Source organism: Gambusia affinis, linkage group LG03, assembly GCF_019740435.1.
Source record: "Gambusia affinis linkage group LG03, SWU_Gaff_1.0, whole genome shotgun sequence".
Taxonomy (NCBI): domain Eukaryota; kingdom Metazoa; phylum Chordata; class Actinopteri; order Cyprinodontiformes; family Poeciliidae; genus Gambusia; species Gambusia affinis.
The window spans coordinates 2,239,942-2,266,397 of record NC_057870.1 but is presented as its reverse complement, the minus strand read 5'-3'; the positions used below and the strand labels follow the sequence as shown (position 1 = coordinate 2,266,397).

General features: G+C 37.9%; 1 protein-coding gene across 2 annotated transcripts in view; it reads right to left on the bottom strand.

Moving 5' to 3' along the window:
- adgrd2 (adhesion G protein-coupled receptor D2) overlaps positions 1-26,123 on the bottom strand; it is a 44,026-nt gene extending 17,903 nt beyond the window's left edge. Inside the window, exons 1-19 of one of the 2 annotated variants that reach the window (XM_044110638.1) lie at positions 26,043-26,123; positions 25,699-25,745; positions 25,446-25,503; positions 25,081-25,320; positions 24,371-25,000; positions 22,501-22,623; positions 19,034-19,128; positions 18,177-18,467; positions 13,815-13,926; positions 12,370-12,504; positions 12,025-12,133; positions 10,267-10,372; positions 10,123-10,178; positions 9,875-10,001; positions 9,665-9,768; positions 9,294-9,396; positions 8,042-8,195; positions 3,665-3,798; positions 3,128-3,243 (exon numbers count right to left, since the gene is read on the bottom strand). In XM_044110638.1, coding sequence (XP_043966573.1) covers positions 3,128-3,243; positions 3,665-3,798; positions 8,042-8,195; positions 9,294-9,396; positions 9,665-9,768; positions 9,875-10,001; positions 10,123-10,178; positions 10,267-10,372; positions 12,025-12,133; positions 12,370-12,504; positions 13,815-13,926; positions 18,177-18,467; positions 19,034-19,128; positions 22,501-22,623; positions 24,371-25,000; positions 25,081-25,320; positions 25,446-25,503; positions 25,699-25,743 — 2,738 coding nt within the window. In that variant the 5' untranslated portion in view covers positions 25,744-25,745; positions 26,043-26,123. Of the gene's footprint in view, positions 1-3,127; positions 3,244-3,664; positions 3,799-8,041; positions 8,196-9,293; positions 9,397-9,664; positions 9,769-9,874; positions 10,002-10,122; positions 10,179-10,266; positions 10,373-12,024; positions 12,134-12,369; positions 12,505-13,814; positions 13,927-18,176; positions 18,468-19,033; positions 19,129-22,500; positions 22,624-24,370; positions 25,001-25,080; positions 25,321-25,445; positions 25,504-25,698 lie in introns of both variants that reach the window. The other variant, XM_044110637.1, reaches the window with a different exon arrangement.
- Between the last annotated feature and the right edge of the window lie 333 nt (positions 26,124-26,456).

The window sequence follows — 26,456 nt, the reverse complement described above, 5'->3', positions numbered from 1 at the left end:
ATTGCTGCAAATATAAAGATTCAATGCATTTAATAATGTGTTGCTGCCAAATGCTTGTTCAGGAGGAGCAATTGCTGTATTTTCAGTGACTGGATGCAGTTAGCTTGGTTTCCATGAACAGATCTCTTTTTTATCAACTGGCCTAAGAAGTGATCTAGTATAATAACTGAGATCAAACTGGAATGTATGTAACTTAATATGAATTTGTCTTTTTGATTGGATTAAGGTCAACATATATTACATACAAAGATTGGATCTGTTAATTTTGTGTCTTGGGACATTTTGTGTGAATTGGTGCTACAAACCAAATTGAACTGAAAAACAAAATATATATGTAGAGCCAATTCACAACAAATGTCATCTGGAGCCACTTTACCAAAAAAATAAAAATAAATAAAATAAAATAAAAAATTCAATCGAATCACACATTTGCTCCTCGTTATCAGACTGTGCATTTTAAATCTAAGGAAACCCATCAGATGGTATTGAGTCACTGACCTGCAGCATTCACTCCACCTGGATGAGCACACAGTGTTGAGAGACAATTGCTTGTATTGTCCGTTGACCTTATAGCAATCCCTCGTACCGAGCATGCACTGATACATGGACGTTTTTCAAAGAAAGTCTTCAACAATTATTTTGTTGTCCTTATTTTCCTTCATATACATCACGTTAAAACATATTCAGCCTCACATTCGTGTGGGTTATTATTCTTGAGGTCTTAAAAAGAAAAGAAAATTATTGAACGTATAGTAAAGACAGTTTATTGTTGGATGTTTCCCTGTTGAAGCCACACTAAAAATCTCTGTGTAGATTTTCCACCCGACTGCATTTATTCTCCTGCTCCTTTGCAACCATCCTTTCAGTGATCTCAGTTCTTATACGGCCAATAACCATTTCATGGGGCAAAGCAGAAAACATTGCCTTTGTTTAAACCACCATTGTTGTCACACTGCTGCACCTGGATGGAGAGATTGAGTTTTTCAGCTGCACTGTGTCAGCAAGGACAAAGCCGACTCACTCTTCTCTTTATTTCTGAAAGTTGTTTTCCCTCCTCTCTCCTGAATTGCTGAAACTGGCACATACATCCGCTGTTTGGGAGGAAATGAAGTGAAACGGCTACAGAGGGAAAGGAATGGCATTGTGGCATTTCCATTAGTTGCAAACAAACCTGCAGTAAAAATGTAAAGGTGGAAGAGCTCCTTAAAAGTAGGCTTTATAAACACAAATCCAATTTCAGGCTGCTAGGAACATTCTGTTTGACATTTTTTCCTTTTATCATAAACACAAATGTTGTGAGTGTGGCATTTTCTGCATTTGAACAACCAAACAACTTTCAAAGGTTTGAGTATGTGTGGCAAGGTGGCTGTTTTCTATATGCATGTTTAGGTTTAAAATTTGTGCTGCAAGTATTTGTTTATTTTTTTTCTTTGGTGGGAGTTGCTTCCCAAACACAGATGATGATGAATGATGGGACAAATTACCTGGGCTGACTGGCAGACTTATTGCAGGGATGAGGGGAGAAAGAAAATGGCATCGGGGCCAGGAAATGAATCTAACGTTAAAGAATGAGTAGAGCTAACAAAACTAGAGAAACTTAAGAAAAGACTGAACTAAGGTAAAGCAGAAGGCTAATCAATCAAATAAGAAACTAAGGACAGCAAAATAATAATTAAACTAGAATCAACTAATCCAAACAACTGAGCTGTGAAGCATGGAGCTGAAAGCATCGTGAAGCACATCACGGCCAGCACCACCACAGACACCGCTCTGAATTTGCCCTGATTCAGAAATTTGTCAAGACAATTGACTGAATGTTAACGAACTGAGAGTCCTGACAGTCAAAGTTGGTGATGAGAGGGGAAACTTTCCTCAAGCTGATGCCGTTGGACGGCTCAAACACTCTTCTCACTAACTATCAGAGGGCAGGGTGTCCTAACCTCTTCCTCAGTTAGAAAACACATTTCTCTTTATCTCTGTAAAGAGTGACACGAGGATAATTTTTGGCATTTAGATGTAAATAAATCAGTTTGCTTCAGGAGATAAAAGATGATTAGAGAACAACACGTGAATGTTTCTTTAAACATGTTTGATGAGGTGTCTAAGTTTTTTCCACATGGCTCATCATCCAGTTATGAATCTTACAAATATAAATAATACTGGAAATATGCATACAATTGTAGAATAATTACTGATAATAGCCATGTTTGCGTTACAAATGTGTGTAAATCTTTGTCTATATTCTGATGCTAATTTTGAAAAAAAACAACAACACAATTTTGCAATTGAATTGTTACCATTAATTAAGAAATGAAATTAAAGTCACATGTGAATAAGGTTGTTCAAGCAATCAGTCATTAAAAATCATGCCAGCCACGGATGTAAGGAGTCATGTGAAATGTATTTATAGTTCAGCCAATCAGAGAAGACGTTGGCGTCTTATTCAGGCGTTGGAGCAACAAGTGCTGTAAACAAGTAAAAGGAGCTGCATAAATGCTACATAATACCTGAATAGCATTTTGGGAAAATTGTAAATGCCGATTTTACAGTCCTCTGGATTGAACATGTTGGAATGACACACAACGTCTTATGAACTGTGATGCTGTGGTGAAGCAGCTGCACATTGTCCGAAAAACAAAAAACAAACCATCATCCTCCTCCTTCCTGTTGTCTTCTTTGTTGTTTTTGCCAGTTGAGCTTGTGTTGTGCTATCAGCAATGAGAAAATTTTTTTATGATGTGTGAAATGTTGTGGATCTGAACATTTTAGTAAAGGCAGAGATTTAAATTTAAAAATAAAACAATAAAGATTAGACTAAAACCCAAAATAACTGGATTGGTGCATTTCTAATACCAAGCAGTATGAATAATACAATGCAAACACAGCCGTGGCAGAGGAAAGGCTTGACAAAAAGACAAACAACTGTGCCAAGGCCAGGTGTTAAGTTGATAAAACCTTGTAACTCCCACAGTAAACTCCCGGTCTCACACACTGCCTCCATTGAGTCCAGTGCTCCTCAAGCAAAAAAGGAAAATAGTGTGTGGGTGCATGTGTGTGTGGAGGAGCGTGGGCAGACAGCAGGAAACAATTCGTGAAGGAATGAGGCAGAGATGTTTTTGTGTCTCACCAGGTGAGGTCAAAGGTCTGCATTTTCGATGCAAAGCTTGGACTGAGCATCTTAGCGCGGCGATGAGCGCTGGAGACGGTCACCATGACAACGCGGCACAGCACAACTGCATTGACCTGCGGGCAGAACACAACAGCGGTAACAACGTGTCACTGCAGAGCCACTTGGTCTTAAGCTGACGGGAGCATTCAGCTGCACCAAAATAGATCTCAGCACACACCTGGAGCAGAAAGCACTTCTGTGAAGACTCATGTTTTGAATGGAAGGGGTGAAACTGCGAGTTAGCTGTTTGAGCTCTTTCCTATAAGGTTCTTTTAAATCTTACTGCCATTGTCGTTGCTGCAGTTGGACTGCAGAGATGTCATTTTGCATTCAGCGTGTTGTGAACAAATATTCCACATTTTTGTCAGGAATAAAATACAAATCAGGAGCTGACATAAACAGCGTCAAGAAGCTTTTAATCCATGCATGAACAGTACATGTGACTGAAGCATACCTGCAGTGCACAGATGAACAGCTCACAATATAAATACATACCGTCAAGACAAATATGACCGGTCCCACAAAGGCCCAGATGGTGTCAGTTTGCACACTGAGCCAGCAGTGATCATGTGACTTGTATTTGCCCCTTGATATCACCAGTGTTAGTCCGACTATCAGAACAGGTAGTCCTGAAAAATAGGTCAATGACATAAAATCAACTGTGGTGGTGCTGCAACAACAAAGAGCTTGCTTAAAGCATCAATCTGCATCAGTTACTGTCACAGTTCAACCGGGTTCAGCAGCATGTTTTGTCTCTGCTGTTCTCTGTCCGTGTTTAGTCTGAGGGGTAAAGACCAGAGTAACACCTGAAGACTGTTTGTGCTCCTGACTCACATCGTGTTCTCGGCTCAGCATGCGACATAACACACACTTACAAATGGATATGGGAACATCTGCCATAAATAAAAACTGGGTTAAGGCTGCTGTGTAGCATAACATCATATAAGTAATTATAAGCAGAAAAGATTTAGAATAAACAGAAAATGTTGGAAAGAGCAACCAGCCAAGAATAAAAGGTTTTTAGCCCTGGTGGGAAGCATGAGGCAAACACAGCGGAATTACTTTAGCGTTACAGATTTTCAGTGGTGGAAAATCTAATTTATAGCCTGGAAAATGGAATATAAAGTATTTCATTTCAGATGAGCTGGCATGTCTACAGCAATCAGTGGGTGAAGGCCGTTGTGGGTTTGAATGAAGCTGGAGGATTGAACCGTTCTGCAGCCAGTGTGTGAGGAGTTCACACACACTGGGCTACATTGCATGGATACCCTCAATCTACACAACCTGTGGCTCCCGAGATGCAAGTTAATGTTAATACACATAATGTAACAAATCCAAGGCTTTTTAATCATATTAAAGTTTTTCCTACAATTATTGTACTGTATTTCCATAAATAATGACACTAAAAGTACCAGAAGATCTGCTTTCTTGTTGGAATTCATGATTTACACACGGTATATGAAGATATCCATCCTTTTCTATGTTTATCTTTATTTTAAGTCCTAAAATTGAAAATAAAATTCTGGTTCTTTAAAAATAACAAGAAATTTCAAAGAGCAGATCTTTGTCTAAAAAAACTGCCATTTTTTTAGAAGTCCTGTGACGTTTGAAGCTCTGAAGTAGTTTTCGGCTGACCTGAAAATAAAATGGCTGTTTGGGTTGTGAGGGTCACAGACCCGGCTCTGTACGCCCCCAACCCGACATGGGTCACCATCACATCAGTTCTGAATTGAGATAAAATTTAGTCTAATGTGTCTGCTGTGAGAAACTCATTACCAGTAACACGTCAAATGCAAACAATACAAACAAACAAACAAAGAAAAACAATAACAACAACAACACTGAAACTGATTTTACCTGTAAGTATTTTTTGGTCTTTTTACAAAAAATAATTTAAATCCTGAAATAAAATAAAACAAATTGCAACTGTGGCTCAGTTGGGACAATAATAGTTTTGCAGTTAGAAGAGGAGATGAGAAGATCTACAGTTGATCAGAGTGTGCGTGTGCGCGTGTGTGTGTGCGTGTGTGTGTGTCGTCCCCACCCTCGGTCCCTCTATCAGCTCCTGTTTTGTTTTTTTTTATTTGTGAAAAAACAAGGCGGCAACAAATCTTATTTTCCCTCACTGCCACTGGGTAAAAAGCAATAACTGTAGATGTGTGTACTTTTATTCTTGCTGTGAGATTATTACCATGTCCTTCAGTCAAACTGTGATATTCCACGTGAGAGGAAAGTGTTTTGCATGTCTTCTAAAACAGGGTTGTTGCTTTATTTCTTTTTAAATCTTGATTTCAAAAATTTTCGAATACTGCGCAAAAGACTGTCACATTCTTTTTTATGCTGTTGTCAAAGTGACGCATGAAAAAGGAGGAAAGGAAGAAATTCAAGCTCATGCTTTACCAGCCAATTAAACAGACATACATTTGCCTAATGTAAGAACAAAGCATATATTGTTTTTAGGCAACCTTTAGATTCATTGATTACATGCATTAATCAAGTCAGATTTGAACATTTTAATTATCCAACCTTCTGTTTGTTTTTTTTCTTTTTTCTGAACCTTACAAGTAGATGACTTATAACCCTGATTTTCACCACGCTATGTGTTACAACAATAACTTAAAAAGAGATTGAAGACATGAATGTAAACGACAGTTGTATAATCTCATACTCAACAATTTAAGATTTTATAACATAATGTAATAACTATGTTATGCTCAGTTGTTACAAAAATGCTGTATACTTCAAACATGACTTAAAATAAATCTAACTATGCAACTGAATAAAATTAGGTCTCTGTCTCTTTAAGAAGCTTCTGCTCTTTCTGACACTGTGCCCCCAGCATGTCTTCACGTTTCTCCATTATGCCCTTTATAATCACTCTAAGTAGCATTTCACTTGATGCTGCGGCTACTCTAGAGGAGCTGAGTGGGGAAGAGGTTGGGGAGAGCTGCTCTGTGAGGCAGGAGCTCGACTCTAGACCGAAACTCTGAAGAGGAGCTGCTTGGAAAAGGAGGCGCTGAGAAAGCAAACGGCTGAAAGGTTGCCATGGAGATCAAATTATTTCTCAAACATGGATAAAAGAATAAAGGCAACACTCAAGCTATGTTATATATGAAGGAATAACATTATAAATGATGTAAAGCTCAAAAAAGTAGATTTTACATAACACCCCCCTTTACAGAAAACATGATGTTTCATAGACGTTGATTAGTTGGTTAGCTGATGTTTATTTAGACTGAGATTATATTTGACATTAGCCTGACTTCAGTGACTTCTGAAAGCAATTGGTTGTGCTGAATTTATCTATTTATATCTGTTGGATATATCTCATCACCAAAATGTCCATAATTTTGAGAAATATTCAGGCAGTGCAAATCCTTTTGCAAGGACACTGTAGATGTGGTTTGTTGTACAGATCAAAAAGCAATGTTAGCACCTGAAAAGCTTCACTTTCTCCCCAAACATTGTCATTAAATCTATAAAAAAAAAAAAAAAACTTAGCTACAGCCTTCACAACTTATTTTCTAAAGAAAATTATCACTGCAGATGTGAACCTGTATCCACACAGATAGCAATAATCCACTTAGTGAGTTCCTAAAATAGCTTTTGAATCTTAAGAGCCTTATTAGTGAGAAACAATGTCACTGTAAGGCAAAAAATAATCCTAGATTCTTGTGAAGAAGCAAGGCCAACCACTTGACCTCAACACTTTTTTAGAAGACTAATTTCAGTTCCCGGTAAAACGATATATGTATATACAAGTGATCCCAGTTGGCCTGTGTTTACATTGCCTATTTACTGGATGAGTTTACCTTAACCTTCTCATCTATGACTGTATGTATAGACTGTATGTTAAAAATGATTTAATATGTTAATTTGATGCTAACAAGTGAACTGTCTTGTTAACTGATCTCTGGTTGGTCTGTTTGGTGAACATGGAAACAAATACCAGATGGGGCAGAAAGCCTGACTGGAAACAGAGGCAATGTTTCCAGGGAAACCTGCTTAATAAATAAATAAATTAAACTGTTGACAGGCGTGTTAAAGTTCATACGTTCTACACTTATGTCTCCAGACCACACACAACACATTTCATCACGATACTATGTATTACACACAGATGAGCCATAATGGATCTTTATGAAAAATTACCAACATCCCAAAAATTGAAGCCAACCTGTAACATTAAAGCAAACATTTTATGGAGCTTGTGAAATAATCTGAATCATCTGCTTATGTGACTAAGGCTGAGTCACATATAGGCAGGTGGTTAAACTTTAGTCACCTGAGGGACTGAGAGAGGAGCGGCTTTTTTTAAATTTAGTGAGCATGGGTAAAAGCAGCAAAGCTGTAATTTATGCTATGTTAATCTAAAAACTATTTATTTAACTGATTTCATTTACAATCTACAATCCTGTGTTAAAAGAAGTTAGAAAGAAGTAAAAAGACCTACTTTTATTGACTGAATTTCCTCTAAAATGTTAAGACTTGAACTTTCAGTGGATCCACTGGAAAAATTTCACTTGCGGTTTGAATGTTCCCCTAAGGACATTTTTATTTTTTCAAGACAAATGAGTCTTGGTTATTGTAATATTGTTATATTTATTGTTCAAAAATAAAAGTCAGAATTACTATGTATACTTGTCTCCATGGGTTACTACTACTCCCGTCTTCTGAGAGCCTATATGTAGTGACGTGTACACACTCAGAAGTTACTGGATAAGAGAACAACATCATGGAAGTAAATCTTGGCCAAAAAGTGATGTTTATTTAGAGCCAGCCCACAGTGCTGTTGTGTTTTCCACTATAGTGTCTTGGCGATTGAAGCAGAGAAATGCTAAGTTGTGCCCATCATCAATAAGACAAGTTTACCCCAGCCTATGACGTAGTAGAGCTTCATCCTGCGGTCCTCACTGATGTTAACAGAAACCACTTTGCTCCAAAGAAGAAGACCCTCAACCAGCATCCAGCAGAAGGAGGCCATGAAGAAGAGATGAAGCAGAGCAGTCACCATGAAACATGCTGCCTAGAGGGTTAAACAGACAAAAACACATGGAATTAGTCTTGAAACTTTAGTGTTGTGCATCTTGATCAAAATAGAGCACCTTCTTTGCTACATCTGTGTTAGAGCTGTTTGCAGGAAATAATCAGTGATCATAACTAGAGCTGTCAGTCGATTAAGAAAATGTAATCGGCTTAACCACACTGTGATTTATCATGATCAGTCTCTCTTTGCCCGACTTTGCAAACTTGAAATCTATATTGTGTTTCTTGCAGGCACATTCCAGCCAATTAAAATCCAAGACATTTTCTGTTGTTTTTTTTTTGTTTGTTTGTTTTTTTTGCAGCAGAAAGGAAGTAATGTAGTCTCCCAGTACTTGAGAGCAACTATATGAAACTTACTTCACTGCACAAGTAGTAGCAAACTAGGACAGCTGACAGATTTATTTTATTTTCTAGCTCTTGGGTGCCTCACCAATTTCTGATGCTGCCCTGGGAAACCACCCATATAGCCCATATCAAAAACCACAAATGTGTAATTTGTTTTTAAAATTATTAAGAGAATGTTTTACTGTCTGAAGATCCTCAGTTTTCCAGGCTTTAAATGTTAATTTAGAAACGACCCTCTCCATTCACTTCCTATGGAACTTGTGCAATGAGGCAAAGTCGCTTGTCCTCATCCAGCGGAGAGACCGCCATAATTCATTCATGTCCACATAAAGTCCAGTGACGCAACACAAGAAAGTTAAAAATGTTCAACTTTTGTTTCTGTCTGCAGTCACAGAAAACTTTGACCTTTCTCTGTCGTTTGTTGCTCACCAGGCTGATAACGGCTGTGAACTACACAACCACTTACAGGAGAGAGGCTTTTAGGTCACAGTAGGTAGTTTGATTAATCAGCATTACCATTAAGTAATGTTAACACGTTAACAATTTCAGATTAATCTCGTGTTCACACCTTAACGTTGAAAGACCTAGTCATAATGCACAAGGCTGAATGCATTATGAATACATGCTTTTACAATATGGTGGAAAATCTTTTTATAACACTTTATATGATTAATATTAATATTGGGAGTGTTCTAGTTTGTACACTTCAAGTTAGTAAATGAAAGTGTCTGACCTGATTTTCTGTGGCCCAGTCGCTGCACATCAGCAGCAGCTCAGCGAGGCCCAGAGCAGCTATCAGGTTCTTGTGGACAGTGGTTCGGTCTGATTTGGGGACTCTACAAAAGTCACACACATACAAACACGCACACCCCATACATGCATGCACACACACACACCCACACACACACATAACATCATGTGTGAGCTGCGATGTGTGAGAGAAGCTCTCCCACGTTTACTGAAAAATGATTTCCTGCAGGGATGCTCACACATCCACACAATATTCAGCTTTTTTTTCTTATTGATGTGAATCTGGCAGGGATTTATGAAATGCTTTTCACCCTTGATGCTTTCAGAATGCACTCTGTGATGTTTGTGACTCACCCCACAGCTATGAAGAGGATGAAGGTGAAGAGGAGGCCACACAGAGACACTCCACAGCCAATGAACGTCAGCACCTGCAGAGCTCTTTCGTTTTCTGGGCTCCTCTGGTGCAGAGCAACACAAAATGCATATGCTGTTTAAACAGCTGCACATCCTATTGATGAGGATGCTGCAGAAATCCACAGCCGTTGTCAGACACACAAATGTTACCTGAGTTTCGTAAACCTGCAGCAGCACAGCAAAATTGGTGGTGTGGTTGCAGTAGCACATGGTGTATCCATAATGTTTGGACACAAGCTCACAGCCTCTTGTGTTCCACCACCCACCAGCCTCCGGACTGCTTAGACAAACATGATATGCCATCTGCTTAATTTTGTCATCAGTTAATTTTGCTATTGTAAAATTTCCAATAGTCACTTGAATAGCAAGTTCTCCTAAAAATAACCATTCCTACTTACGTAAGATCAAAGTCCCAGAATGCACACACGGGATCATACACAGCATCAATGGAATTCTGGGAAAATGATCAGGAGATGATAAATGTGTCATTTTAATAGGCCAGTACTTTTACGGTACAGATATAAACCAGAGGTTTGGTTAACCTGTGCTTTGTGCTGGAGCTGGAAGTGAACCGCCATGCTGACTGGCTGGTCGTCTCCCAGCACAGTGGAGGATATAACAGCCGAGCCCAGCACAGTGCCCAGATACCTGTGGGTGAGCAAAGACTTTAACCACACCAAACATCGACCAACATGATTGATGTGTATGATTTTGATGATGGCACTTATCAAAATGTAATGTTTGTTCAATCGTTGACTCTATGGAGTTTTCTTTAAAACTTTGTAATTTTGTATTTTTGTTATGTAAAGCACTTTGAACTGCCTTGCTGCTGAAGAGTGATATGCAAATAAACATGATTGATTGATTGGTTGGTTCATTTATTGAATGTTTTTAAATAAGTGTGTATTTTCGATTGCATTTTCAATGAAGACTCTAAACACAAGACACATTCCCTTCTTTTATTGTGAAAAAAGAGAAAGTAAAGTCAAGGCAATAAATTAATTTATTTTTTTCTGCAAACTAGAATGTGCAGTTTCACCAATCTTTGCTCCATAGTTTCAGAACAAGGACATCTTCACACACACCAGTTTGGGGCTGAGAACTGACTGATGATCAATCATCCCGGTCAGCCGAGATCTGTGACCACCTGGTGGGAAGGTGGTACCAGTGAGTTAGGTTAGCTAAGGTTTGTGAGAACACCTCACAAAACCATTCATATATTGTATTCTCAAGGCTCCACAAGTCATATTCAAAACACAAAAGAGGAAAGTAAAAACTAAAAAATTCATTTTCAACTCATTTTCATGAAAGTACTATTTACTACTATCACTACTGTTACTGAGGGAGGACTAAAGGTTAACAATGCACAGGTAACATAAAGCCATAGGGGAGTGTTTAAAGAAACAAAATGTGTATTCTGCTGGCAATATGTCTGTTGCTCACTGTGGATGTGCAAACATAAACCAGAACCAGAAGTTCAGCGGATACGAGATCAGCAGAACATTTTACACCAGTGTGTCCCTATTTTGTCTTTTTGTTCTCTCTCACTCACTTTTCAGATGGTTAATCCTGACAGTGGACAAACTTTACAAGTGGCCCATTGTTTCTTCTTTTCCCTTTCTTAAAATTCATTAAGGTCTTTTAAATCCTGCGATCATATATCGTCTGGTCATCGTTTATTTTTTTTTATTTTTTTAACCTGCTTTTTAAGCGTTCTCCTTTATGATCTTGTTTGTTGTGCTCAGTGTTCTGTTTGCAAGTTTGCTTGATTCTTGTCAAGTGTCTTGGACTATTTAGAAAAGCACTGTACAAATTATTATTATCATAATGTTTCATTTTCAGGTCATCCCATATTCGGGGCTGTATTTGAGGTATTATTTGAGCTCCTTGTAAAGATCTTCTTGTTGCCGTGGTTACACAACAACTGTACAAAAGTAAAGGAATATCAGCAAAAATTCTTCCAGCTGCACGGCATCCAAAACTAGAGGATCCTCATCCATAAAAACTACATTTCAATCAGAAAAAGGGGAATTTAGGTTTCATAGTATAAACCAGAATTAATATAACAATATTCCAATATGCTGCCACATTGAATGCCATAATCAAAGCACAATTCTGATAGGGTGTAGCATCAACTAATGCCTATCTATGTAAATTCATTGTATGTCTGCCATCAAGTTGTCCGAGTTTGTCCCAAATATACTTAATTTAGCAAATTTTCATAATACCTAAATATGTTAAATGTTCTATTTTGAAACACCAGCTGCAGAGCGGTTCTGGCAGTAAGGGGTTAATTCTACCTTTGTGTGCCGTCAGTGACCGTAGGCTCCATGGTGATGTTCTCCTCTGGATTGAAAAGAGGTCGCAGAGAGCCATACCACATGTTGACCAGGGTGATCTTATAGAAGCCTGCACATCCAATACAAAAGCTGTTCTTCAGTTTGCAGGACAAAGAAGCTAAAAAGAAAACATACACTAAAAGAAATCTAATTCATCACTAGATTATGATTTTCTATCAGGATTTGCTGCAAAATCTGACATTGTGGCACAGGAAGAGCAAGATGCCTTTGATTTCACCTGCAGAATTTAACATCAAATAAAAATCTTTTTGAAGAATGAATCAAGGAATGGATTGGAAATTCTACCATTGTCCTGCAGATCCTGTATCTTCTGACGTGGAACAGAAATACAGTCTAGAAGGCCGAGAGTCTCTGACCCAGGCCCACAGAAACTCTCCACTCTAGATCCTTCACCCAGTCTTTGTTGCTGCAGCTCCACTTCTACAAAGAACATAACAATGCAGACAACATTTCAAATGTGACATTAAAAAAGGTTTTATTCAGAACATCAGCAGAATATCCTGATGTTTCTGTATATACGTTTCTGATGTTGTATTGATCACTTTTTGTATTGACAAGGTTCTGCCACCTTTTGGGCTAAGATTAGAATTTCTGACTGTTGTTTGAGGCTTAATTATTTTTTTGTTTTGTGTCTTTTTGCAGTACCCAAACTGGGATGGAAATTCTCCTATGCAAATGTAATATCTGCAGCTATTAGTGGACTAATGTTTTTTAAAGAAAAAACATGGTTAATAAAACTCAAGTGGCTAGAAGGAAAATGGAAGCGTGTGTTTCACGAACATCCTGGACAACAATACATAATCGGAGCAAGCTTTTGTTTCTACCTGTTAGTACAGAACAAATATGAAAATTTATCATCACATTTATCATTTAGATTCCTTATTTACTTAAAAAACTATTCCATTTCACTCATATTATTCATATTCATATTATACTAGAATATCCAAAGGTTAATTGTGTTTTTTCTTTTCTTTTCCTTATAATTAGTTACCTTTGTTTCTGGTGAATTTTTAATTGATTGTGGGGCATATACAAATGAACTTATGAATGTAAATCTGCTCCATGTAAACTTTGTCTAACACTGACTAAATAAAAGTATCTAAATCTGGATAACATTCAGGAAGGACAATTAAATGAAGTCTGTTGCTCACTATGTTGTGGTTGTTTCTACCTAAAACAATTGTTTATATAAAATATTAACTGCAGCTCAAATATTTATTTTTTTACACTACATAAAGATGTGGTTTGTGTAAGAAAAAATGACCAAGTACTTATACTTAGCATATGAGTCATCCCTCACACACATAGGACTTCTGTTGGGTTCAGAAAGTTCAATTCAGATTACAAGCAGTGAACAGTGCTGTATTGTATTATAGTGTGTGAACAATCCAGCAGCTCATCCAGTAGTAACTGTCACATAATGAACAGCCTCATTCAACCAGCACCGCAAGAAGATGCCAAATTCAGTTCATTGTTTTGTTCTGAAATTAAAATCAACATAAAATCTGCATTCAAAAACTCTTTCTGTCTGTATTGTTGTTTTGGTGCTGCATTTCTGTCTCCATTCTAGAATATATTTGATCAATTTTGAAGGTCTGCTGTTACATCATTTCAGTTCTGTGCTTTCATTAATGTCTTTGATGATAGACTCGGGTCCTGGCTCCAACCTGTGAATTCATGACTTCATAAATCCCGTGACCGTAACAAAAAGGGAAATTTGGATAACTCACTGATATTGGGAGCATGAATGGTCACATGGTCAGTCTCTGCTGTCAAACTTGGACTCAAGCGGGTCACCATCCGGTCAACGCTCTTCACAACATCCATGGGACCGTTCACCACCTGAAACCCACAGAGCACCAGTGTGTTGGCATCGACAGCCCTCACCCACCCTGCCCAGAGCTACACACTCATCAGAGCTAAGGACTCTTCAAAATGACCATTCATTGCAGCACAATGGAAAAATACTTTAAGTGCCGTTAACAGTTTGAAAGAGTCTGCAGATTAGCCGAGGGGGACACACAAAGCTCAACAGACAGGCCTAGAATGCATGCCTCATAGATTTTGCCATTGTCTGTTTCCAAACACCGCATTCTGATTTCAGTGTGCCCATCTAAAAGCTGAGCCTTGGAGACGGAGCCGGGAGCAGAGCGCGGGAGGTTTGTGGATGAGTGCAGCCTCGGTTTTTCAGAGTGCTTCTCATCCATTGAGGATGCGTTGAGGTGGCCTTGGAGAGCTAAGAGGCTTGGGGGTTTCGGGGGGGTAGAAGGAAGGGAAAGCGCTGAGAGAAATACAGCTTTTCACGTAAAGCAGTTGTTCCACAGATCTATATAAAACACACACTGTTGCAGAAGTACAAAAAATGGTTAGAAAATAAAAAATAAATAAATAAACAAGAGGAAGCAATGTGCCCTCTCTTTGACTGACATTTCCAGTCAAAACGTAGAGCAAAATCTGACTGATTAAGCATTATGTTTGAGGAAGACTTTAAGATGATCTACTCAGGTGGTCATCATTTTAGCTGATCTTGGTGCATTTTCAGTTGCATTTACAGAAGCACACTGTCCTCTAGTGTTTGAACAGAACATTTCAGTGCAATGCCGACGCTTTTGGCTGTAAATCAGTTCTGAGTATTATTGTGCAGGTTTATCTAAATCACTGTCCCACCAAACAACGATGCGCCTTTTTATCTCCTAAATTCCTCTCTCCTATTTCCTGCCTTGAGAGAACCGATCATGTGTCAGTGATGTTCACCTGCCACATTAAGCTCTTTATTTTATCACATTGCACCCTCAAACTTAACTGCTGGTTGATTCTCCCACATGAACTGTGAATCACTGCTGCTCCCCCTGGGTTCCCATCCTTGGACTAGTACTCTTCTTTTACGGCGTGTGAGTTCAGGTGGTTGGCTACATCTTTGCAGATTTGAGGATTTTTTTTCTCCTTTCATTTTGAGATGATGGACTGATCACCGTGACTGGATATTGTTCAGGAACCTCATTTCTTCTCCCTGACCAGTCTGATGTGTTCCTTGGTCATCTTCATGCTTTTTGTTCCCTAGTGATCCCCAACAACCTCTGAGGGCTTCACAGAACAGCTGGATGTAAACCCCGATTCATTTGCATTACAAGAATAATCTTTGTATTAGTTAGGTCACTTTCACAGGCGTTTGTTTGCACTGGAGTTCCTGTAAGGACAATAAAGTTAAGAGAGTTGAACGTGTTACAGGGCACACCTCTCATGAATGTAAATGAGAAATAATTGTGATTACCATTAGCCATATTCCTCACATTTCGTACATTACTTTGTGTTGGTCCATCACATAAAATCCCCATAAAAAACATTAAACTTGGTGGTTTTAGCTTGAAAAAAATTAAATATAAAGGTCAACAGTTGTGGGTACAACACATGGATCTTCATCTTTACTACTCTTCAGAGAACCAGAAGTATAATTATATAAGTATAGTGTTTTTTACACACATTAAGATTCTGAAGCTGAATAGAAAATGTAATAATTATACTGGTGATTGTTTGAAGAATTGAGCTTTGGTGTTTATAATTTTCACTGTTAGTGCAACAGGAACTCTGAGCCTTTATTGCTTTTATTTGTATATTCTCAGCCCTTTAAAATTCAGACTTTCATTGTTTCACACATTTTTGTCAACTCATTCATCATGTCCTTGTTCCCTTTACAGCAAAACACATTCCACTAAGGAAAACATATCCTTGACACAATATTTTACAGTTTTACCGACAGATAAATATGTAATCCACCAATTCCTCTCAAGGTTAGTTTGTTCGTTACAGAAAGTACAACACTCACCAGGCAGGGAGTGACAGAAAGTTGTTGTTAGACAAAGCAGAACATAGTTTTGGGATTCTCTGACACACAGAAAGCTGGAGAATTAAAAATATAGATCAACTGCCCCATGACCCTGCTTCTGTTCAGGGAAGACAGAGGAAAAAACTTAGATTACCTGATACTTCCAGTTAATTCAAACTAGCTAAACAGAACTAAAGCACTAGATTAGCATTAGCATTAGCTAAAACATACGTCACAGTCAACAGTCTATTATGGGATAACTTGAAGCCCATTAATTATAAACCATGTTAAATTTAAATCTCTTCTATCTTTGCAAACTGCCCATGTAGCCCATGTCTCTGTGTACATGTTTTCAAAAAAAATATTTACAAAAAATGTTTTCTTGTCTCAAACCAAACATGTCTGAAGATTCTGAGTTTTCCGGGTTTTTATATTCAAGGAGGTTTTAAGGAAATAATTTTGTTTATCTAAACGTTAATTTAGAAATGTCCCTCTCTATTCTTTTCCAGTGGAACTTGCCAGTCACTCGGCTGGATGGAATTTTGAGCTAGTATACGTAGATGTCCACATGAAGACCAGCGACGCAACACAAGAAAGTTGAAAATGTTCAGATTTTGTTGCAGTCGCAGAAAACTTTTATCTTTCTCTGTCATTCGTCGCTCACAGTGTGTCGAACTAACAACGCACTGCTGTGAACTACGCATCCCTCCACAGGAGAGAGGTAGCTCAATTAATCTACATTATTTAATACTATGGCTTTAAAATGTTCAGATTAACCCCATTGACAGCTCTATAAAACATACATGTCAGTTCAGACAAGTTGCCTCCTTTGTGTTGAGTTCTGCTGGATGTTCACCATTACTGTAAGCTTTTCTATGGAGGTGAAAACATCATCAGAATTTCATCAACTAATCAGTCACATGAAAGGACAGCAGAGAATGTCTGAATGTCGTCTTATTCACTGCAAGAAATCGGAATTATTTTAATGGATCTTCGGCCTCTTGCACCTGCTGCTTTCGTGTGCTGAAGTTGCCATTATTCAACACATCAACTGAAAAGATATGCTGGCAATATTATGAACACCTATCAACTGTTAGACAAGCCAAATCAGTGACGTATGTTTGATGGTCAATGTTTCATGGCATGGCATCGAGAATCTTTTTTAACACGTTCCATTCAGAAGGACTGATGCCTTTCAGAAAACTAATTTAGGATGAAGACCTGTCATGATCAGTCACGATTTGGTCTGGTTTAGCAAGATGTGTTAAATGCATGCATGAGATCTGTGTTTCTCTTGACAAAGTGTACTGACTGAGCAGTTTGCCAGTGGCCAACACCTCTAAGCATCAGTGCAACACTGCTGGGGACCCCATTGCTGCAGCAAGGGTTTCCCTTCTGTCACACACCTGGGTTGAATCTTTGGGTGATTAACAGGCTCCTGCAGTACTTGTTGGCTGCAGAAGATGTCATGCAATCATTTGAATCAGCTGTTCTGGTATAGAGGCACATCTAAAACATGCGGGCAGGGGGGCCCCGAGGACTGGAATTGGGAAACACTGACTTAGGAAACTCACACTTTGTCACAAACAGAAGCTGTGTTTCCATTACAAATGTGCGCAAAACTTTGTTGGTATTCCGCTACTATCAAAAAGACAGAAATTCACTATGAGATGTTTCCTTTAAATAAGAGACTAAATTACACTCACATGTGAATATGTCCATTAATGTGGTAAGTCATTCTGCACCATCGTCCTCCTACCATTCTTTGTATTTTATATAATTTATAGTCAATATAAACACAGCCAATGAAGAGCCCATTAATGTCTTTCTAGGAGACATTGATAAGATGCAGCATACATTAGTGATGGTCTTTAAGGTTTTCATAAAAAAACAACATTCTTTATGCAATGAACAACTCCAGCTTTGCTTTTCAGAGTTCCAAATTTTATCGAATTAGAAAATTGGCAAGATGGTAAAATTTAGACTTTACTATCTGTAAATCAGCAGTGTTAGAAGCTTCTTAAATGTATTTAGAAACTGTCATGACACGTTGCTGTAAATTTCAGCATCTATGCTTTTGTAAATAACGTTTTTATTTAATGATTTGACCTGAAGTGATTGGGTCAAGGTTGAAGGATGATTCCCTTCGTTCTCTGTGATGTCAGCAGGAAGAATGACGCGGCTTTAGAAACATTTCAAGCACTTATGTTGGTCAGAAGAGCAATAATGGTAAGTCTCTAGTAAATCTACTTCATGCATCATATGCTACCTCTTTGATAGCCTGCCACTTGTCTGCATTGTCTTCACTGATGATGCTGTCAGCCACACTGATGAAGTGCTGACTGAGCTCCTGGATGTTGTCACGGCTACTGTTTTCAGCGCTGACTGATGGTTCAGAGGAGACGTCAGCAGTGAGTGTCAGCAGCTGGATGAGCGTCACCATGTCGGCTGGCTGCAGGCCGTCCTGCTGCGTGTCTTCCAGGGCCTGGATGGAGGCGTTGAGCAGAGCCGCAGCCTGGGCCAGGCTGTCCAGCCCTGAAGGCTGCTGCACAAGCTCAGACTGAAAGATAATGGGTTCAGTGAATATCTACACTGCATTTCATTGTGGGATTAAAAATAATTCAACTTTTTTTTTGTTCATCTAAACACGCATATCCTTGCGGGGTGGGGAGCTGGTGCCTCTCTCCACATACATGCAGAGAACACGCAGAAAGAACCTGGCTAGGATTTGAACCCAGGACCTTCTTTCTGTAAAACAACGGGACCATCAACGCTGCCACTGTGTAGTCTGAATTCAGTGAAACTTTGGGCTAAATTATTTTTAGACAAGCGTTACTTGTCTTAAAAATAAGAAAAGGAAAAATTAAGAATTTTTTTTTACTTTCACATTAAGATCTACATAGAACCACTGCACAATAATCTTAAAAATATTGTGTTTTCTTGTATTGTTCATGATTCAATTAATTTGATTTTGCATATGGATGTAATAGTGTTTATAATTTTGTTTGTCAATACCAGCTTCCATCAAACTGGTACGATGTTCATTTCCTCACTGGGAACTTTTAGCTGCGACTGTCTGACATCAGGAATCATCTGGTGTTTGATAGGCATGCAGGTGGGGCCTACCTGGCTCTTGTTGGAAAGCTTCATCAGTTGGTTCATGAAGGCAGAAGGCTGGCTGCTTTGAGACTTACTGATCTGCTCCATCCTGTGGTGCCGCTCTGCAGCAGAGAGGACAGTTCAGGTGTGTTGGTTGTGAACAGATCGGAGAACAGACCATTGAACTATAAATCCTGAGATAAAAAAATCTTACTTGGAGATAAAGATTTTTCTCTTCATTACGGCAGGTTACTGTATCTGCTCTCAGTGACATCAGAAGGCCCATACACCCTGAATAAAATCCTTTTCAACTATTGAACACCTGCATGTTACATTAGTCATCTAGATGTCCTTACTTTTATCAGGTACAAATACAATGCTGATTAAACATCCCTATGGGAGAACATGCACTATGTTAATGAGCAAAGCAAAATAAAAAGATCTCATTGAGTAGTCTGATAGAAAATATTTGATATTTTCTGAGTTCAGCTATTGGTGAATTCATTTCATTGGTACAGGCACCTATAACTAAACAGCCTTCATTCAAATGTTAGATAAGAATCTCTACTAAATACAGCTGATCACTGTTTTCCAGATCTCAGTAGCTTACTTTAATTCATTTACATTGCAGTAATTCAATTAATTATTTAACAAGCAGGTCATGTCAGAGATATGCAAGGAAAAGCAATTCAATGAAATAACAGCACACACAAACTGGATTTATTAAAACATTATTAAAAATAAATCAATTCAGTTTGATTAAGATATTTTCTTTTATTTCGTATGATTTTTGTTTTGTTTGGGAGAATCATTTTGAAGTGGGACATTTCTGTTTTAGTTATCAGAGTTACCTGGCTGTGGAAATCACCTTCAATTGGATCCAAATCTGTTACAACACATGAATATGTAGGAAGACAGCAATCAAACCTGACTTGTTCTGCATATAGGGGGATTTGAAAAGGTATTATGCTGAATTTGGTCATCTCATAACTGCATATTTCATTAACTATCAATAATGGCACGGTTTCCATCAGTTTATTATCAGCATGATGGGCTGCCAGACTTTGCTTTCCCCTTTTTCCTTTTACTACGAACAATTGTTTCTGATGACAGCTGAATCTGGAACTTTAATCAGAATCTAAACAGGAATTCTATTTTCCCTTCAATAGTTAACAAAAGATAATCATTTTCAGCCATATCAATATTTCAGGCTTGATGTATATATCTTCATGATGTATCTATTTTTGAATCTTAGTGAAAAAAATAAATAATGACAGTCTGGTGCTGCAGTAGATAATATTAGTTTTATCTGCATGTTAAAATCACGTCTCCCATCACAGATTACACTGTGAATGCAGTGTAATCACTGCACCATGATTACACTGCTAAGTTTCACTGAGCTTAGTTTTTCACAAACTTTTTAAAATTGGTTTTAGCTTTGTTTAAAAAATTAATGACATGCTGGAATCTGTGTTGTGTTTTTATTCACCTGAGGTGATATTTAATTAATTTTAGAACCTGGAGAAGAGCAAATGCTTTATTTTACAAACCCTAGAATAGTTTGTGTGTGCTGAACTAAATTAAATCATTTTTTAACAAAGACCTTTTCTAAAAGCAAAAAATAGACAAAAGATTCATTTAAAATAAAGATAAAATATTGAATGTTGTAGTTCAGAGGTTGGCACACAACAGTCCATGTAGACTGAGGTGTGTTACAGGTGTTCCTATTGCGGTGTTAACCTTGTGTTTTAAAAATGTTGTTTTAATTTGTTTGGTTTTCACTGCTAATTACTACATTTCTGATGTTGGCTGTAAAACCCAGTGTCCAGTTCAGAGGCAACAATTGGTTATTTTTTAAACTGATGTTCAAATGAAACAAATTAAGAAGCACCTTTGTGTTGTTACAAAACCTTGAATGCTGAATGTTAACTTAATATTTCAATTCAATACTTTCTTTTTCTCAGAAGGAAATTAAAATAAAGTTAAAGAAAACCTCAAAACTTGGCTAAAATTACAATTGTTTTTCAGATCGTTTATGCCATCTTATACAATCTTGAAGGAAGAGTGAATCATTTAATTGGACAAATTCCTATTTGTGGTTCTAAATAGAAACATCTCGTAAAAAGAAAGCAAAACTGAAAGAGAAAAATCAAACTTCTTGTTGATTCTTTCAACAAAATGTTACACACTCATACACACAACTCAATTTTAAAACCTGAATTGAAGTCTGCTTTATTTGTTGTTGGAAAAACATTTAATAATGCAAGGCAAAATAAATAAAAATAATAATTGATATATTTTCATGTTACAGTACTAACCAATATAAAGTAGTGTATTATTGTGATTTATGGGAAATGAGACAGTATTTCCACATTTTTACAAATACAAATCTGTAGCGTACATTTGTTTTCAGATCTCTTTAAATGATCACTCTAAAATAAACCTCAGTGTAAACAGAGTTCATTTGTGTGTATTCTGATTTCAGCTTGAACCCAGATGTTGTTGGAGAACATTAGGGAACACCAGCGTAATGCAGATCAAGGAACTCAACGGAAAGATTTACAGCAGGATTAAGTAATGAGATGAGAATATTTCAAGTTGTCCTGAATAAACATGGACCAGATCCTAACAACTACAATGATCTCTATCCCATTTTCAACTTACCTTCCATCTCTAAAACAGACAGACCAAGAGATAGATAGATAGATAGATAGATAGATAGATAGATAGATAGATAGATAGATAGATAGATAGATAGATAGATAGATAGATAGATAGATAGATAGATAGATAGATAGATAGATAGATAGATAGATAGATAGATAGATAGATAGATAGATAGATAGATAGATAGATGAATGAATAGATAGATAGATAGATAGATAGATAGATAGATAGATAGATAGATAGATAGATAGATAGATAGATAGATAGATAGATAGATAGATAGATAGATAGATAGATAGATAGATAGATAGATAGATAGATAGATAGATAGATAGATAGATAGTTATGGGATGAGTACCGTGGGAAGTTTCACTATTTTAAAGTCCAACTTAAAAACAAAACAAAATCTACATTTAATAACATCCACTGTTTCTGTGACAACCCCAATAGCGCATCTAATTAATGTTAGACCAAGTACGCATGTCAACTGTGGTTAACCATCTGGACATGGAAGTTGACAACAAGGATAGTGAAGAATTCCATAGAACCATTTTAGCTGAAACCAGAATACATATGAGCTCACTGAACTCCTGAGTACACCAGGTCTTGAACTTCATTAATCAGGAAGGTTCTGGGTTCATGTTTCTGCCAGGACGGCTGCATGGATATTTTGCTTTCAACCGGTTCAACATAGCTTTCTAAATTTTAAAAGACATCAAGTCTTCTACAGTGTCACTGATGTGTATTTGTAGGCCCAGTATTCATTCAACAATATCACGCAGGCTGCAAAATCATGGATTTTTCTTAAAAACACGGTAGAGGCTCACCTCGGCTGCTCCTGCAGATGAAAGGCAGAAGATCAGAGCAGTCCGTCCAGCTGAAGGATGGCAGCTGATCCGACCAGCCCTGCAATGTCCTGCAGCCCTGGAGCTCCATCTGCTGGAGCACTGCTGCTCATGCATTCAAATTGTTACAAATACACACACACACACATGCGCGCACCCACACACACACACGTAACACACAGGAGCAGAATAATGGCTTCAGCTTTCAACTATAAGATTATTCATAAACATATTTTGGCAAAGTTTGAATTTCTCCTGTATATTTACGGTTCACAATTAGTGGGAGCAGAAAGAGGAGGTGCTAACTTCTAGACCATTCAGTTCTAAATGCCTTCACCTTTCACTGTCCTTTACTGATGGCTCCACGAGCAACAAGACATTTTACACACATTTCACATAAAAGGTTCAGCAGTGGTGCTTAGGTAAACACTGCAAAGGTACTCGAACTCATCACCTACACAGCTGCAAAAAATCATTATTGAACATATTTTAAGACAACCTGAAAAGACAAAGAACTACCAACTACTTGGAACACCTTATGGTAAAAATTCTTCTATGCAGAGACTTTGTAATTCAGTGACATTGTAGGGTTTTAAGCATTAATATTTCTCTTGATGATCAAGCCACAGCATCTGAGTCAATTTATAGTCCTGACTCTTGATGTTTACTAGGACACTTCAAAATCTTTTTTTTTTTTTCTTTTTAGCCGTTCAGCTCTAACTATGTGACATGCCGGGTTCCTGGACTTTGGTTTTTATGCCCAAAGTGACAAAGTTGTACCAACTCTTACCAACATAGGAAAATTCAACTGCTTAGGAACCATTTGACCAAAGAGGCCAGTAGAGAGATGGTTTCAGGCAAAATAATACCAAACTAAAAGAATTATACAAAAATGTCAACATTCATTCAAAAACATAAATATGGAACCCTGAGCAACCAGTTTAGACAGTTCCATCAGCATAAAAGTGATTTGTGGTGAGTTTCACTTTCATTTATGAACTCTCATGAATTAAAGAGAGTTCATGAACTCTCTTTACTTTTAAAAGTTTAGAAAAAAACTTTTTATAATGGTCATCTAATGTTTCTCAGAAATTCCTACATTACCTGCTGTAATAATGAAGGAAATTTATTACCTACATCATTTCCTGTGATCACAGGTTCTGATGGTCTACAAACGTGTCAAACAGCCTATAAAAGCATTGAGGGTACAGAAATGGAGCTACTTTTCAGAAGCCTTACATTTGTGCTTAAAACATCAGTTTTGGTTGATCTATTGTGATATTCTAACTTTGTGCCATTGAATGTCTTTAATTATTTTGTCTACATTGATCATTAAAATTGCAAAAAAAAATTAAAGCTTGACAAGTTGCACTTTTATGCAACTTTCAAATTTTTTTATATCTGCCAGTACATCCAGTGTAGTTATCATTTGTAAACAGAAATGTTGAAATGTAGAAATGTTGCGTTAATTAGAGATTGGTAACGCATGGTAGCTATTTTTGGTATATTATGTACACATAATATACATAATATATTATGTGTATTATGTATATACATAATACACATAATATATTATGTGCATTACATAACATTACTACAAAAGCAGCAGACAGAAAAGAAACAAATTCTACTTTTAATATAATCAAGCTCAACTCTAATTCAATTTCATCTGTTAATGTGCATCATTGAAATAAGGAGAGTTCAAGCAAAATAAAGCAGGGTTGTTTCCACAGCTTTTACTGTCATTTCAAGAAAATTTTATAAAAATTTGTAACCAGTTGATTGGCTGTGAAAAACAAAAACCCAACATGCTTTGTGAACTTATTGTTTTATAATTAGACTGTAATCCTACCTGGACAGAACAACGGAGCCTTCACCTCTTTGACCACATGAGGGCTGTCTATGAGGCTGAGGTTCCAGCTGAAAAGTTTTTCCTGTATTGTGGCCGAACACAAATTCAAGGCACGGATATGCCTCGATTCCAAAGAAACGTTCCATACATTCAGGTCAGTGATGTTCCCAAAAAATGGTTCTGTGAAATTTCCCCCAAATGAGTCTTGGTCCTGACCCAGGATAAGAATACCATCACCGTGTATGTCCCTGTCCATGTCTGTACCAGAGCCCGTGTCTTTCCTGTCTCCATCCACATAGATGGCCCAGTGATTGCTCATCCTACTCCATGTGACACAAACGTGATGCCATGCACCGTCATTTGCAAAGGAGGCCTTGTATGGAAAGTGTTTTCCGTGGATTATGAGGGCCAGGTGGATAGGACCCTGCTTGTCCACTCGGCCTCGCAGCTGGAACTCATTGGTCAGGACAGGTGCAGCGTAGGAGAAGACTGTTGATACTTCAATCCACTCTCTGTCCCACTGAACTCGAACACACACGCTGACAGACGACATGGCGGGAAAAGACACTCTGACACGTGCAAAGCCATCATGGGAATCCTTTGGAAATTTTAGCACTGAGAACTCCAAATCTGAACCCAGAGAGAAAAAAGAAATACTTAGGTCAGGGAAAATTTTGATTACTGTTTTGAAGATCCCTAGTTCCACTCACACTGCCTGGAGAGAGCTACCGGCTTGGACTCTGCTCTGGGGTGATCTTTAACCCAGACTGGAGAGCGAAGTCCAGTCTGCTGAAGGAACTCCACGGTCTCTTTCTTGTCCTCTGACCGTTCCAGGGTGATCAGAGAGCTGAACTGACCTCTGCAGAAACTCTCAGCTCTGGAAAAGGGCAGCGAGTTGTTAAACAACTTCAGCACCCATTGCGATGTAGGATGGACGAGCTTGACTTGCTCTGAGAAAGAAGACACAAAATTGAGCACATTACAGATAGTTGATTAGAAATCTCCTTATCAGTTGGCCCATTTTTCAATTTCTAAATGAAAAAAAAGACATAATAATTGAAGACTGTTCCCTCACCATGGGGCTGCTCCATTGTTTCTGTCCCAGCATGTGTTGGCTCACCATCACATTTCACCTACAGAGAAAAGGTTCCCAGTTTATCATTCCACAGTGGAGGTTCCACAGTGTTCACACTTGTATGAATCATGACTATTTATGATACATTTGATTTCAATAAAAATGTTTGTGGCCTTTGGAGAATAAAAAAAAAAAAAAAACTAACAATATGTCTTCTGTTACACAGTATATTATATATTGTGAACATTATTACCTCCAACAAGAAGAGTACAAGTCCTGTAAGCAAGATCCCAGCCATTTCTAGGCAGAAGAAATGAATCAGTTGAGCCAAAAAAATTTATTTTCTCTGTATCCATGTGCCATCAGTTAATGATTGCTTAAAAACATCACTATACAAAATTCACTGCCAGTAACAGCTCTAGAAAACACGCAAGCAGAGTTTTACAATGACTCTCCCCAACCGCCGTGTCTCAAAAATTGCAAAAAGATATTGCCAGATTCTTCTGCACTCAGAGATTCTGCGTTCATTTCATGTCACTTTGGAGATAATTGCCAAACAGCGAAACATAAATCCAACTTTGGCTCCTCATACGGTACCTCTGTGTCAATGTCAACCATGTCCTGCAGTGAGTACAGTCTCCTCAGAGAAAAAGAACCAGTGCTCCCAGTGCATCTGCCCAAGTCCCCGTCTGCCTCCCCTTCCTGCTTCAACACTCCTCCTTGCGTTCCTCCCTCTCGTGCAGCCACCCTAAAGCAATCTGCTTTTGTCATGCAAAGAGGGTCATTTTTTAAAAAGAACTCCACTTGCGCAAGCGGTGTCAAGCCTTTGGCACAGAGAGTTCATGAACAGCAGCAGGAAGCTGCACATACCCACCACTACTCGAAAGTTAATGGTCCCATCAGTTCCATTACTGTAATTTATAGACAGTAAAGCTGAAAATACTCATATTATTATCTAATGAAACTTCTTCATATTTCATGTAAACATTTTCAGAAAATCATGTTGCACAA